This window comes from Colossoma macropomum, unplaced genomic scaffold, assembly GCF_904425465.1.
Source record: "Colossoma macropomum unplaced genomic scaffold, Colossoma_macropomum, whole genome shotgun sequence".
NCBI classification, from domain to species: Eukaryota; Metazoa; Chordata; class Actinopteri; order Characiformes; family Serrasalmidae; genus Colossoma; species Colossoma macropomum.
This window is the reverse complement of record NW_023494799.1, coordinates 19,581,411-19,595,197: the sequence shown is the minus strand read 5'-3', so window position 1 is coordinate 19,595,197 and position 13,787 is coordinate 19,581,411. Positions and strand designations below refer to the sequence as shown.

The 13,787-nt window shown below is 39.7% G+C and overlaps 1 protein-coding gene across 2 annotated transcripts in view; it reads left to right on the top strand.

The window, feature by feature from the left end:
- The window catches only part of elp4 (elongator acetyltransferase complex subunit 4), a 57,455-nt gene that overhangs the window by 26,437 nt on the left and 17,231 nt on the right, over positions 1-13,787 (top strand). Inside the window, exons 6-8 of one of the 2 annotated variants that reach the window (XM_036586872.1) lie at positions 2,193-2,274; positions 9,763-9,951; positions 10,792-10,900. In XM_036586872.1, the coding sequence (XP_036442765.1) occupies positions 2,193-2,274; positions 9,763-9,951; positions 10,792-10,900 (380 nt within the window). The remainder of the gene's footprint in view (positions 1-2,192; positions 2,275-9,762; positions 9,952-10,791; positions 10,901-13,787) is intronic. The other variant, XM_036586873.1, reaches the window with a different exon arrangement.

The following is a 13,787-nucleotide window of genomic DNA, read 5'->3' as shown; positions in this document are numbered from 1 at the left end:
ACACTAAGGCTACGTTTACCCAGCAGGTAAAAGTGGCCCAAATCCGATCTTTTTCCTCATATGTGACACAGATGTGTCATTTGTGTGGCAGTATGAACAGCAAAAAACCGATACGTATCCGATCTGCGGCAATGCGACTCTGTCTGAACAGCCAGATCGGAATTCATGCGACTTTTACGTCAATCCAACTCGACATTCGTCATAATTTCGCGCTGCTGAGACTCATAAACATTTAGGCTGATGTTTCTGTACTAAAAAAAATTAGAAGAGGCTTATCGCAGCCGCTCCGTGTTCAAAGAGGTTTCGAACGGAACAGCCGAACGCGGCCGGAGGAGACCGAGGCTGCAGCGTCAAGAATCCGAGGACACGAACCAAAGAAGTGGCCGTGGCAGAATAACGTTTTTCGGCGAACTCAAACACACAGTTGTCAACCACTGGAACTTTATAATCGCTCCTGTGATGCTGGCGAAGACGAAACTGAAAGCTCCGGGAGCGACTGGCGTTCGCTGGCTGTCATGACTGTTTACCTCTGGACGAGCCGCCACATGAAGCACTGTTCTTTTGCGCATGCGGGTCGGTTTAGGAGCGTGATCTGTTCAGACTGATGTCGCATACAGATCACATTTAAAAGATAAAGGGAACAGCCAAACAAAAAAAATGGTGAGAAAATCGGTTTTGTGCGGAGTCCCGCTGGTGACATCCTGTATAAATAAAAATAATGCATGGGAACGAGATCCTAATGCGTGGCCACAACTTAGTAAGGCGTGGGAATGAGATGATTAAGTCGTGGCCACGACTTAGTAAGGCGTGGGAACGAGATCACGGCTTACTAAGTCGTGGCCACGCATTAGGATCTCGTTCCCACGCTTTACTAAGTCGTAGCCACGACTTAATCATCTCATTCCCATGCCACTTTTACCTGCTGTGTAAACGTAGAAGTCATGAAGTCAGCTTCTCGTTCGAATTCTCCCGTTCCACCTTGGCGCAGCAGTAACGTATTCTGGCGCCTCATGCACCATTTAAGGTGAAACGGGACAATTTGAACAAGAAACTGGTAAATGAGAATCTGACTTCAGCCTCGGAAAAAGTCGGACGTTACGAGACATCTTACGTTTTAAAGTTTCCTTACTGATGTGCGAGAGAAGCGGCTACAGCTGAGCTAAAGCTTAAAGCAGAGCAAAGTAAGCCTGCGTTTTCGTTTATATTATGTTTTTAGCCTATACTAGCACTTTAGCACACACTGAGACTTATTTACAGCCAAGACTGTAAAATGGATATAAAATGCTTGCTGACCCCTAAGCTAAGCCTGTAAGGGGTGATCAGCGCGTTGGGGCAGTGCATGACTGTTTGCTCGAACTGTCTGCAGCTCAGTCAGACACAAGCCCAGTGAACGACCGCGCTCTGTGGTTCAGATTTTGCGCGGATCGCCTGAAGCCTGTAGCGAAATCGTAGTGAAAATGATTGCTATAGCTACACAATAATTTGTAGGCGCTACAGCTATTAGCTACATTTCATACAGCTACAAAAAGTAGCGCGCTGCTTAGCTACTCCCCCATCCCTGGATTCAGACAGAATTTTGTGTGGCTACAGTTGAGTTCAGGCAGAATTTTGTGGGGTACAGTTGGTTCAGACAGAATTTTGTGGGCTACAGTTGAGTTCAGTGAGAATTTTGTGGGGTACATTCAGTTTAGACAGAATTTTGTGGGCTACAGTCAGGTTCAGACAGAGTTTTGTGGGCTACAGTTGAGTTCAGGCAGAATTTTGTGGGATACAGTTGGTTCAGACAGAATTTTGTGGGCAACAATCAGTTCAGACAGAACTTTGTGGGGCTACAGTTGGATTCAGACAGAATTTTGTGGGCTACAGTCAGTTTAGATAAAATTTTGTGGGCTACATTCGGTTTCAAACAGAATTTTGTGGACTATAGTCAGGTTCAGACAGAATTTTATGGGCTACATTTAGGTTCAGACAGAATTTTGTGGGGCTACAGTCAGGTTTAGACAGAATTTTGTGGTGCTACAGTCAGATTCAGACAGAATTTTGTGGGCTACATTTGGTTCGAACAGAATATTTTGGGCTACAGTCAGTTCAGACAGAATTTTATGGGGCTACAGTCGGTTTACGCAGAATTTTGTGGGCTCCAAATTTCAGACTTGTTTAACTCTGTCCTTTCTCGTCCTCTGTTTTTCTAGCTCTTTAGGACCCTATTCTGGTTTGCTGCGGTCAATTCAGACAGTTATCCGGAATGAAGGCTTTGATGGGTCCAGTTCACAGGTTGGTCTCTTTCTAAAATATGAGTTTTGATCAGAGAAATGGGTGATTTGTTTATTAAGGGCATTTGAAAACACTTTTTTAAATAAGTGTATATGTAAATCTTTATTTACGTCAGGAAATCTCAAACATTTTTTATAGATGTATGAAAGGAAATCTAATAGAGTTTTAACGCATTTTAAAGCTTAGACAATTGTACAGTTTATACACTGAGCTTGTCAGCGTCAGCGCTGCATATATCGTCAAAAAATGTTGCTTCAACATAGAACAGAAAGTTTCACACACTTAAAAAGCAGCTGTTGCTCAGATGACAGAAAAAAAAATCTTTTTGACATTGTTTGTGTGTTTTAGCTAACAGGACCTCTGACTCTCGTTCCTCAGGGACCATCCACCCAAAACAGTGTTTTTATAAGGCAGATGTTCTGCAGTGTTGAGGGTCCCGGTGTTGCTGTGTGTAGTTTAGGATGTTGGTGATGGTGGGAGGAGGACTGTATTTTACTGATTCGGCTGATTCACTGTTTGATTGTCTCTCATGTTGCTTTTTGCCGTAACCCCTCTCCCTCCCCCTCGCTGGGCGTCATTTTACACCCATTGTGCTCTTGTTCTTCTTGTCATTTTTTCTCTGTTGTGTGTCTTCCTCTTTCTCTGTCTTAGGGGAGCGGGGCGGCTCCCTTGGGCTTTTCCCCCTTTAAGCCAGTCCCTTTAGCAGCGCAGTAAACAGGCTGAGACAGACACTGAGCAATACGGCTGCTCTCTGTTCATATTCATTAGCTCCTTCTGAGGTGCACGGGGGCTGAATAACCCCCCCTCACCCCCAATCCCTCCTCCTGCACCCAGTTCTAACTTTTATATGACTTTAATGCGGTTATTTCTGATCTGATTATATATGAATTTTAAATAAAAACATTTCCACCCAGTGTGAGTAAAATTAGCGCTGCTCAAACTCCTGGATCAGGACCAGACATTCGGCCAACGGCCCATCAAAAATCTCAGGTCTTCACCTGAAGTCTGGTTCAGTTCACTGCAGGTGGGGACGTTTTTATGATGGTCCACATCAAAACGAGGTAGCTCAGCATCAGAGCATGATCTCCTTCTTCTAGCAGCTCGTCAGTGCTGAACTGCCCACATAAACCCACTTACGCAGCTTTGATGAAGATTCACCTACATACAGAATCTACACACACTCAAGAGCACAAAGGTGAGAACAGTTCTGCACTTTAAGAACACGTCAGGAATCTGACATAGACTTTTTTTAGGACCTTTCTCAAGAACACACTGAAGAACAAACTCAGGAACTCATTGCTGAATGAAGCCAGATGTTCCTGCAGCATGTGCAGCTGTGACAGTAAATACAGAGCATTAAAATAATAGCAAAGCGTTTGATTTGAACAAATGAATCACAGAAAGTGTTTTTGGCGGCTTGACTGCTCAAAACTGATAAACTATTCAATCATAAAGATGCAGAGAAGAGAAGGTGTTAAGAACCTTTATTTCAATACAAAACAGAATGGAACATTCATATCAATATAAAGGTTAAATGTTAAAAATTGTTTTTGCCTCTAGTACTTTTTGTAACTGAGCGCTTTTATCCCCACCAAATATCTGCCAATCATGGAACACACACTGCAGTGCTGCAGCATGAAACCAACTGAAGAACCAAATCACAAACCAGTTCAGAGCAGCCAAAACTGCGCTCAAATAAAAGTGTTATACATTAAAATCATAGTTACTTGAGTAGACATAAAAGTAATCTTTTAAATTTTAAACTTGAGGAAAAGTAAGAAAATATTTTCTAAAAAAAAACTATGGTGAGTTACTTCATCTGGTTTCATTGAATTATGAAAATAGAACTGCTGTACTGTCAGTGATTTAGGACGTACATGTAAAAAAGATAAAATAAAATAAACTGTCCAAAACATAATTTCGTTTCAAATTCACTTAAGTAAAATACACAGAAAAGGAAAAAAGCTGTTTGCAAACTTGGATAAGAACGAATTTCTGCATTCTATTACAACAACAGACAATAATAAATTAAAGGAAACACAGCTCAACTGCTCTGTTCTGGAGTTTATAAATATTTATAAACACGTTCTGCTGTCGTTCTCTTCAGCACAGCTTCTGAAGCAGATTCCAGTTTAATTCTTTTACTGTCCCTGCAGACTAGCACTCTTAAAGAAGATGGTTCTTCAGGTATTCGTTAGTAAAGACAACAGTTCTATGTAGAACCAAGAGCACCAACAACCATTTGCATCCTTAAATGGTTGTCTGCATGCTGAAAGTGTTCCTTAAATTGTTGGTGAATGGTTCTGTATAGCACCAAAAAAGGGATCTGCTATTGTTACAATATCAAGCTTGTTACAATAGAAAAACCCTTTTTGGTGCTATATAGAATCCTTTTTTAAAAAGTTCCATCTAGAACCATATACAACACATTCTCCATCAATCTGAAGAACCATTTCATCTGCAAAAGCATTCAAAGGGTTCTTTGAGTGTTCATGGTTCTATATAGAACCGTTTTCTTTTCTAAAGAACCCTTGAAGTAGCATCTTTTTAAGAGTATAGCTTACAGTGGTGTTGAAATGTGTCTGTGTTGGTGAAATTACATTCTTGGTTTGTTTTGGTTTTGAAAGTTACTTTAAAAAACGTTACATTGACTCAGAAACAGTTGAGAAGTTTAAAACCGTTTATAATAGTTCAGCGAATACAGATCTGACTCCATCCTGTAATGATCTAGGCTCCGATCTAAGTGCTAGATTACGGGATACCCTTGACATTCTCACACTAGTAAAAAGGAAGAAAAGCTTGCACACTCTTAAAAATCCATGGATGAATGCAGAAATACGCCAGCTTAAGAGAAATTGTCATAAATCAGAGGGCTTATGGAGGAAAACTAAACTGCAGGTACATTATGACATTCTCAAAGATCAGATCTCAATCTGTAATAATGCTATGAAAATATCCAGACAGTCATACCTCTCTAGTGTAATTAATAGACACAAAGATAATACCAAAATCCTTTTTCCCACCATAGACTGACTAATCAACCCTAACTTGACTGCTAGTGCGTTTCACGGTGGTTTATCTTCTAAAGTCTGTGAAGAGTTCACAATTCATTTTCAAAATAAAATAGACCTGATACGACAGGGTGTAGCTCTGCTGACTGAAACAAGCTCCTATAATGTTCCTGAAAAGCCACCAACATCAGTATTGACATCTTTCTCTGTTATCAACTATTAGGAGCTTACAACTGTTTTAAACAAACTACGTTCATCCAAATGTGATCTTGACCCTGTTCCTACTTCATTCCTTAAGATGGTTTTTGATTGTCTTCACAATGATGTTTAACTATTGTAAATTGTTCTTTGTCAATAGGTGTTTTTCCAGAAGCTTTTAAAACTGCCCTGGTTAAGCCTCTGCTAAAAAAGAGTAGCATGGATCCTTCTGTACTAAATAATTTTAGACCAATTTCAAACCTACCTTTTCTAAGTAAAGTCTTAGAAAAAGCTGTTTTCAAGCAACTAAATGCGTATCTAATAAATAAGTTGTATGAGAAGTTTCAGTCAGGTTTTTGTTCTAACCGTAGTACAGAGACAGCATTGATTCGCGTTATGAATGACCTCATGCACAGCGCTGAGCCTCTATTTTGGTTTTATTAGATCTTAGTGCAGCTTTTGATACAGTTGACCACAAGATTTTAACCCAGCGTCTTGAATGCTGGGTGGGCCCCTCGGGCAGTTTTAGAATGGTTTAAATCATATTTAAGTAATAGGCAGTTCATGGTTTCACTTGGAAATCATTCATCAAAAAGATTGGGATTTCCTGTCCTGAGTCCCTCAAGGTTCAGTCTTAGGGCCTTTGCTTTTCTCTTTGTACATGCTACCTCTAGGTGATGTCATTAGGAAGCATAGTATAAATTTTCATAGCTATGCTGATGACACCCAGCTATACATTACTATTCCTTCTCAAGATCAAGACTCTGTAGATAGACTAACCAGCTGTGTGTTAGATATTTCTCATTGGTTGTTGTGAAATTTTCTACAGTTAAATCATGAAAAAACTGAAATACTGATCATTGGTACAGAAACTCAGAGAAAAATGATTTCTGAGAAACTCGGTTCTGTAGCTTCATATACCAAACCTGAAGTATGAAACCTGGGTGTGATCTTAGACTCTGAGCTCTGTTTTATCCCGTATGTAAACACAGTCACTAAAGTAGCTTTTTATTATTTGAGAAATATTGCGAAAGTTCTGCCTTTTCTCTCTCAGAGCGACACAGAGAAACTTGTTCATGCATTTGTTACAAGCAGACTTGAATACTGTAATGCTCTTCTTACTGGACTTCCTAAGAAAACTATACATCCCTTACAACTCGTGCAAAATGCAGCAGCGCGCATCCTAACAAAAACAAAACAGAGAGATCACATCACTCCCGTTTTGAAAGAACTGCACTGGCTGCCTGTATCATTCAGGATAGATTTTAAGGTTCTGCTACTAGTTTCTAAAGCTCAAAATGACCTAGCACCTGCTTACATCACAGAGTGTCTGTCTGTTTATGTTCTGACACGTAATCTAAGATCTGCAGATACTGACCTTCTAAAAATACCCTCTGTAAAATACAGAAAACAAGGAGAGGCCTCTTTCAGTTATTATGCTTCTAAACTGTGGAACTCAATTCCGCCTTTTATTAGACAGTCAAGCTCAGTGCTCACTTTTAAGAAGCATCTTAAAACGTATCTTAAAACGTATCTTAACTTAGCATTTAATTAAAACTCTACGTCTCGTGGTATTTATCTTCTAATTTGATCTGTTTCATTTTCTTCTGATTCTAAATAAATACTAATGATTTCTTGTATAACTGTTTTACCACCTATCTGTAAAGCACCTTGAGCTGCCACCGGCATGAAAAGTGCTATATAAATTATTATTATTATTATTATTATTATTATTATTATTATCACACATCAGTCTGAGAAACCAGAGACGCCTGAACATAATCTCTCTGAGCAAATATCTGCTAATACTAATAAGATTCTGATGTCATATAAACAGAGGAGTTTTAATTATACACAGTGATTTTCAGTGATTTTGAGTGATTTAGCTGAAGCTGTTGTAAAACCTAGATTAGAAAGCTGGAATGCTCGTGCTGATCAGCTGTCAGTTAAAATGATGATGAGTGAATGTTGACAAAGTTAATTATCTAGCTAACATTAGCTAAAACTATGGCCAAACTCAACGCAAGTATGCAAAAGCAAATGACGGCGCTCGGCTAACGCACTGCAAATACTCTGTCCTTCTGTACAAACTCGCTGTGCGCTGTTATGCTACTGTGGTGGTTAAAACACTCAGTACTGAAGGGGGCGCTAGAGGACAAATCAGAGAGGATCTACTGTTATTCCGGCAGCTAAACATGGACAGTAGAGAGTGAGCTGCTTTACCTTCCACTGGAATGGAAAGGCCATAATGGATCATATGTTTATGTTTATGTAAGCCGTCTTTGTGTGAGACTCAGCTGCTTGTCTGCTGTGGCAGTTGAGAAACAGTGTGAGACCACTTGGATAGGCTTGGCTCTCATTATAGCGCCCTTTGCTGTATCGGTCAGAATGCAGCTCGCACTTGCATTGCGTTATGAAATGTGTCGTGAGACATTTTTGAATGCAACTACATGCAAATCCCCATTTGCGTAGCTCAAAGCATCTGCATTCGCATCCTTGCGTGAAGTAAGTTACGGAGCTAAGAGCTAGCTAACATTTCTGTTGTTGCTCTCCCTCAGAGCAAACTTGGTCAAGACAGGCTGCTAAATTTTAGCTACAGCATAAGCTAGCTGTTAGAGTTTGTGGGTAACTATGTTAGCCAGCTAAACAGCTGACATTAGCTTTAATTAATTAGCCAGCACAGTTTAGAATGAGTTGCGGCAAAATACATACATGCTGTTTCAAAAACAAAATTAATATGTTGTTGCATGCTTGAGTTAAAGGTGCAGCGCGATTTAACTAGAGATATTTTTGACACTTTTTGGGTCTTTGTTTTTTTGGGGGCAGCTCTGACCACCCAAACTCTTGAAAACTCTTAAGTAGCTGCATTTACTTTCCTTATTAAAATCTTTTAGTTTTTGTGTGTTTTTTCAGTATTTTTGTAGGTTTTAAACCTCTCTCTCTTTAACACACACACACCTACAGGCAGTGTGAGTAAAGTGAGACAGGAAGCCCCGCCCCCTACAAGAAGAGCTGAGCCCGGTCTGGAGGAGGCCTGGCTGAGAGAAGTTTGTTTAGTTTAGATGTTGGTGACTGGGGGTCAGTGTGGAGCTCTGGACGGCGATGGAGCCGCACTGAATCGACAGCTTTGGTCAGCACGTCATGTGACCAAATCAAATAACAAAGTATAATACAGATGAGGACCTCCAGAGAACCCACCTTTCTGAGCTGCAGATAAGCTTTTGGAGTATAGCTCTTATTGTTTTAGAACCGACGATGAGCAGAAAACACTTCATCAGAACTGCGGCAGATTTCACCCATAGTTCTGTTTCTGATCAGGTTAATCTCTGCAGCGTCTGTACGATCAAACTCATCGCTGGTACACACTTAAAACGATGGGTTTTTAAGCCTCTTTTTGAAAAGGGTTCTATATAGCACCCAAAGGGTTCTTATATTGTTACAAGCTTGACATTGTGACAATAGCAGAACCCTTTTTAGTGCTATATAGAACACATTCTCCATCAGTGTGAAGAACCGATTTACCGTGCAGAGAACCCTTTAATCATGCAAAGAGTTCTTTGAGCTGTTACTGCTGTAATAGTTACACTGAAATACTGAATCGACAGTAATACAGGCTGCAATCTTTTAGCAGATATGGTGCGAAATGCGGTGAAGTCTGTGATTTAAAGCTTTCCTAAATTACACCTTCTCACACGCCCCAACCTCCTGCCCCATATTGTTTATATAAACAATACACTGTGTTTATACCTGATATGTTTTATTGAATCATTTTTAGAATAGGTAATGTACAGTGTAGTGGTTTCTGTGACACCCAAACACACAGAATACTGAAAGTCAGATTTGAAGCAGGAACTTCATCTTTACTGCATCTTTAACACGACACAGTGATTAACAAACTGAGCTGCAGCGGCCGCCTGTTCATGCGGCACTTCTGGATAATAACGTCTTTATTAATACAGTGGAAAAATGAAAAAAGATAGAAACAAGTCTTTATTACCAACATGTATCAGAAGAGACAACATAGAAATCTGTACAGATCTTTAATAATCAGTTCAGCTCACTGAGAGATTTTTACTGCTGCTATGAAAAATATAAAAGAAATCATCAGCGCTCGAGAAAAATTACGTCTCCACAGACGAGAGTCTCAGGGTAAGCTGTGGAAACGTGTTATTAATAATAATAATGATAATAATAGTGAATATTTCTTCTATAATCCAGGGTAAAGTGTGGAATATGTTGTTAGTAATAATAGTAATAATAATAATATCTTATATTTCAGGGTAAAGTGCGGAACGTGTTGCGTTTGGGTCTCCACTCTTTGGGCTCCGCCCTCTGGGGGGACGATGTGTGTTTAAGCGAAAGCCCCGCCCATGGCCACACCCTCACCACCTTCCTGTATGCCCTGCGAGCCCTGCTGCGCTCCTCCCTCTCTGTCGCCGTGGTGACCGTACCTGCCCACCTCATACAGGTAGAAGCTCGGAGAGGGTTATTGATGAGTCTGATTGATCAGCCTGAATAGAATTTCATAAACAAACAAACAAACACTGATGTAAGCTTATATGTACTGAAAATGAACCATAATTAATTTCAAATATCTGCATCTAATAAACTAAACTAATACTGTTCAAATATCCAGCAAGACAGTATTTAATATTGTCATATATAAAAATTTAAAAATAAAGTTTAAAATAGTTCATCATGTGTGGAATATGAGATTTAGGTGTGTGATTAAACATTCAATTATCATCTGTCTGTCTGAAATATTAAATATACGGATGATTCTGATGAGCTGGTTCAGAATCAGTATCATTTGCTCTCCTGTACAGACAGTTTGTCACTAACCCAAACCGAAAAACAGTTGAAATTTACCGTTTTTTGATGTAAAAACAATCGATGTACTTGCATTTACCCTCCAACTTGTCCTACAGCGTTTTAAGCCCAGTCACAGTAAAGCAGTGTTTCAGCCCCACTGTCAATCAGAACAGAGACCATTTACATATTTCAGTCTGACAGGCACAGTAACAGAAATCATTATCATCTAATTCAATATTACGGTATTTGTAACTCTTCAGCCTTAAAGCACCACGTTTCTTTGATGTTCAGTAAAATTGATACATGCAGTACTGTGTTGAAATAATAAAGTGATGAGAGTAAAAGAAAGAGCACAGCTGCATGAAAACTGCATTATACTCACTCACCAGCACAAACACTGAAATATTCAACAACAGCACAGAAATAAAATACAACCCTCTCTCTCTTTCTCTCTCTCTCTCTCTCTCTCTCTCTCTGTCTTTTTCTCTCTCTGTAGAGTAAGTCAGTGTTGGGGAGGATGGTGAAGCTGAGTGATGCGGTTGTTGCTCTGGAGTCGTTCTGCAGTTCTGAGCGAGAGACCAGCGCTGTGTACAGAGAATATCACGGTGAGAGAGACGCTGTAAACTGTCGTAATAGTAGATAGACTGTCGGCTCCTGTTAGTGTCTCTGTTCAATCAGCCGTATTCCTCCGCAGACAGACAGACAGACAGATGCACAGACGGACAGACACACACAGAGACACACAGACAGACAGTCAGACAGACTCCTCCCCTAAACAGCCTTCAGTATCACTGAGCTGCACAATCAATATTAATATTTATATTTCTTCATCTTCATTAAGTCCTCTCTGTGGACGAGAGACAGCAACTCTCTCTATTTCTCTCTCTCTCTTCCTCCCTCTCTCTCTTTTCCTTTCTCTATTTCTACTTTCTCTCCTGCTCTCTTGTCCTGTAATTAAAATTCTTCCTTGTTTCTCTGTGCAGTATAAGTGTGTGTGAGTGTGTGTGTGTGTGAATGTGTGTGTGTAGGCTGTTTTTTCTTGTGTAGCACTGAGCGTGCTGGGAGTCCTGTCAAAGCCAGTCAGGCTCAGCCAGTCAGCCTAGCGTACAGGCTAAAGCTAACAGGCCTACACACACACACACAGTGTGTGTCCAACTGTTGCTCTGTCTTTCATCTCCTCTTGGTTTATTTATTATTATTTTTTTCTCATTTTGACTCGAGCTGAATGATTGATCTGTTTTATCTCAAAATCACAGTTTGAAAGAAATGTATCAATAAATTCTGAAAATGATGCATATTACTGAATATGTTTATATGGATGACGGTGGCTTGTTAAGGTTCCCCTGATATTATTTACAGCAGAACTGTAATGTTTCTTTTTTTTCCCGATTTTTTTTTGTCGCATCCAGTTCCACCCACTAGTTAGGACTCCATCATTAGTTGTTAGTTTATCATCACCCTCCTAGTTCAGGTGGTATCATGTGAGTTATGCATGGGACTGGATACGACTAAATTGGGGAGAAAATTGAAAAAATAGCAAAAGAAGACAAAGAACCAAATGAGCTGCGGTAGCTCAAGGGGAGGAGACCACATATTTAAGTCTAATAAAAAAATCAGCTTAAAAATGCATAAAAAATGCATAAAAATGCCAAAATGTATCCCTTATTTTCTGAAAGATTGAGAGAGAGAGAGAGAGAGAGAGAGAGAGAGAGAGGATATTCATTTTTCTCCATATAAACGTAAAAAGCTGCCTGCCGAACTGACCACACGCCGGCGTCAGACGCTCCTCTACAAACCAGAAATCAGTGTCCAGTACAGGGAGATGCAGCCCACACCGGTGATGACAACAGGACACAGGTGTGTCATGCTGAGTTCTTTAGTGTTCTTGATAAACTGCAACAAGAAACCAAAACTAACCAGATCAAATCTATAACAAAAACATGAACCTTTATTCGGACATTCAGGTGAGAAAACACTCTCACAGCTGCAGAGTCTGCTGTAAACCGCTCTGAGAGGTGTTAGTGCCCCTCACTGGTTGCTGTTCAGGAGCAATGAAGCTTTACTGAAACAGATGTTGAGGAGCAGCAGAGATTCTCTGATGTTAGTGAAGATGATAATCTGCTGTTTGGGAAGCATAACATCCAGCTCAGCCAATCAGATCACACCACGTAAGTTATAAGCCAATCATACCTCAACCTTGACGTCAGAAAAGCTCTACCAAGTGTTACGAGTTCTCTTCAGCAAAATGACTTCAGCAGTCATTAACGCTAGAACTTTACAAAAATTAGTTTAGAATAATTTGTCACTGATCGCTGCTGTTCTAGTACTGAATAGTATAAACTACACTCCTAAAGTAGATGGTTCTTTAAGGGTTCTTTAGTAAATAAAATGGTTCTATATAGAACCATGAACACTCAAAGAACCCTTTGTATAATGCATGTTCTTTGTATGGTGAAATGGTTCTTTAGATTGATGGAGAATGTGCTGAATATTGTTCTGTGTAAGACCACAAAGCGTTCCTCTATTGTTACAAGCTTGACATTGTAGCGATAGCAGAACTGTAAACAGCTGTTTAGTTTTGCTGTTCCACTGTTACTGCTGGTCAGTTAAATGTTCTGCTGCAGCTCATTTTTCTGAAGCCACTGTCAGTAAAGCTGATTGATTGAGTGCGTTCGGACTGGATTGGACCGTCTGATGAAGCTGGTTGTTCCTTAATAGCAGCACGACAGGAAACACGCTGGTTATTTTTAATCACTCTCAGCCGTACGCCAGCTTACATCTGATCTATGATCTTTACAAGTAACAGTGATAATGAGACTCACTGCAGTGACAAATTACCTGTAGAGTTTTTACTGAACTGGGAAAATCTGCTGTTATCTGCAGCGCAGTGAGCTGGAGTCTCCGAAACTCACTCGCTGGCATCACTCAGTTATTACACACTTAATCTCTAACCATCTTCAGACAGCATGTAACTGACTTAGTTTATTACACTTTATTATGTATTTTTCCAATCATTTTATTTTATTGTTATTTTTGTTCTATTTTAATATATATTCTTTTTCACATCCCCAATATATATATATATATATATATATATATATATATATATATATATAGTTAGATTTTACTGTTAATCTTTTCATGTAGTTCTGTTTATATTGGTTTGAACTGATTAAACTTAATTTTAGTTTCTTTTTCAGTCTCTTTGTGCTTTAAATGCTTGACTGCAGTGAAAATGAGGGTCAAACTCAGTGTGTTTCCCAGTGAAAAGAAAGGTTGACTGATTGATTGAAGTTAGATTTGTGAGTGGTTCAGATTGTCAGTAAGGTGTTAGACTCCTCGTTACTCTGTTTACACCAAGGACCACCGTCTTTCAGGGGGAGGGGCTCTGAGATCAGCCTTATAACGTATTATTATACACACTGAACAGGAGAGCACCTGTACAGTCTGAGGGCAAAAGGTCTGTGCGATGTCTCTGTTTGATATGGTCAG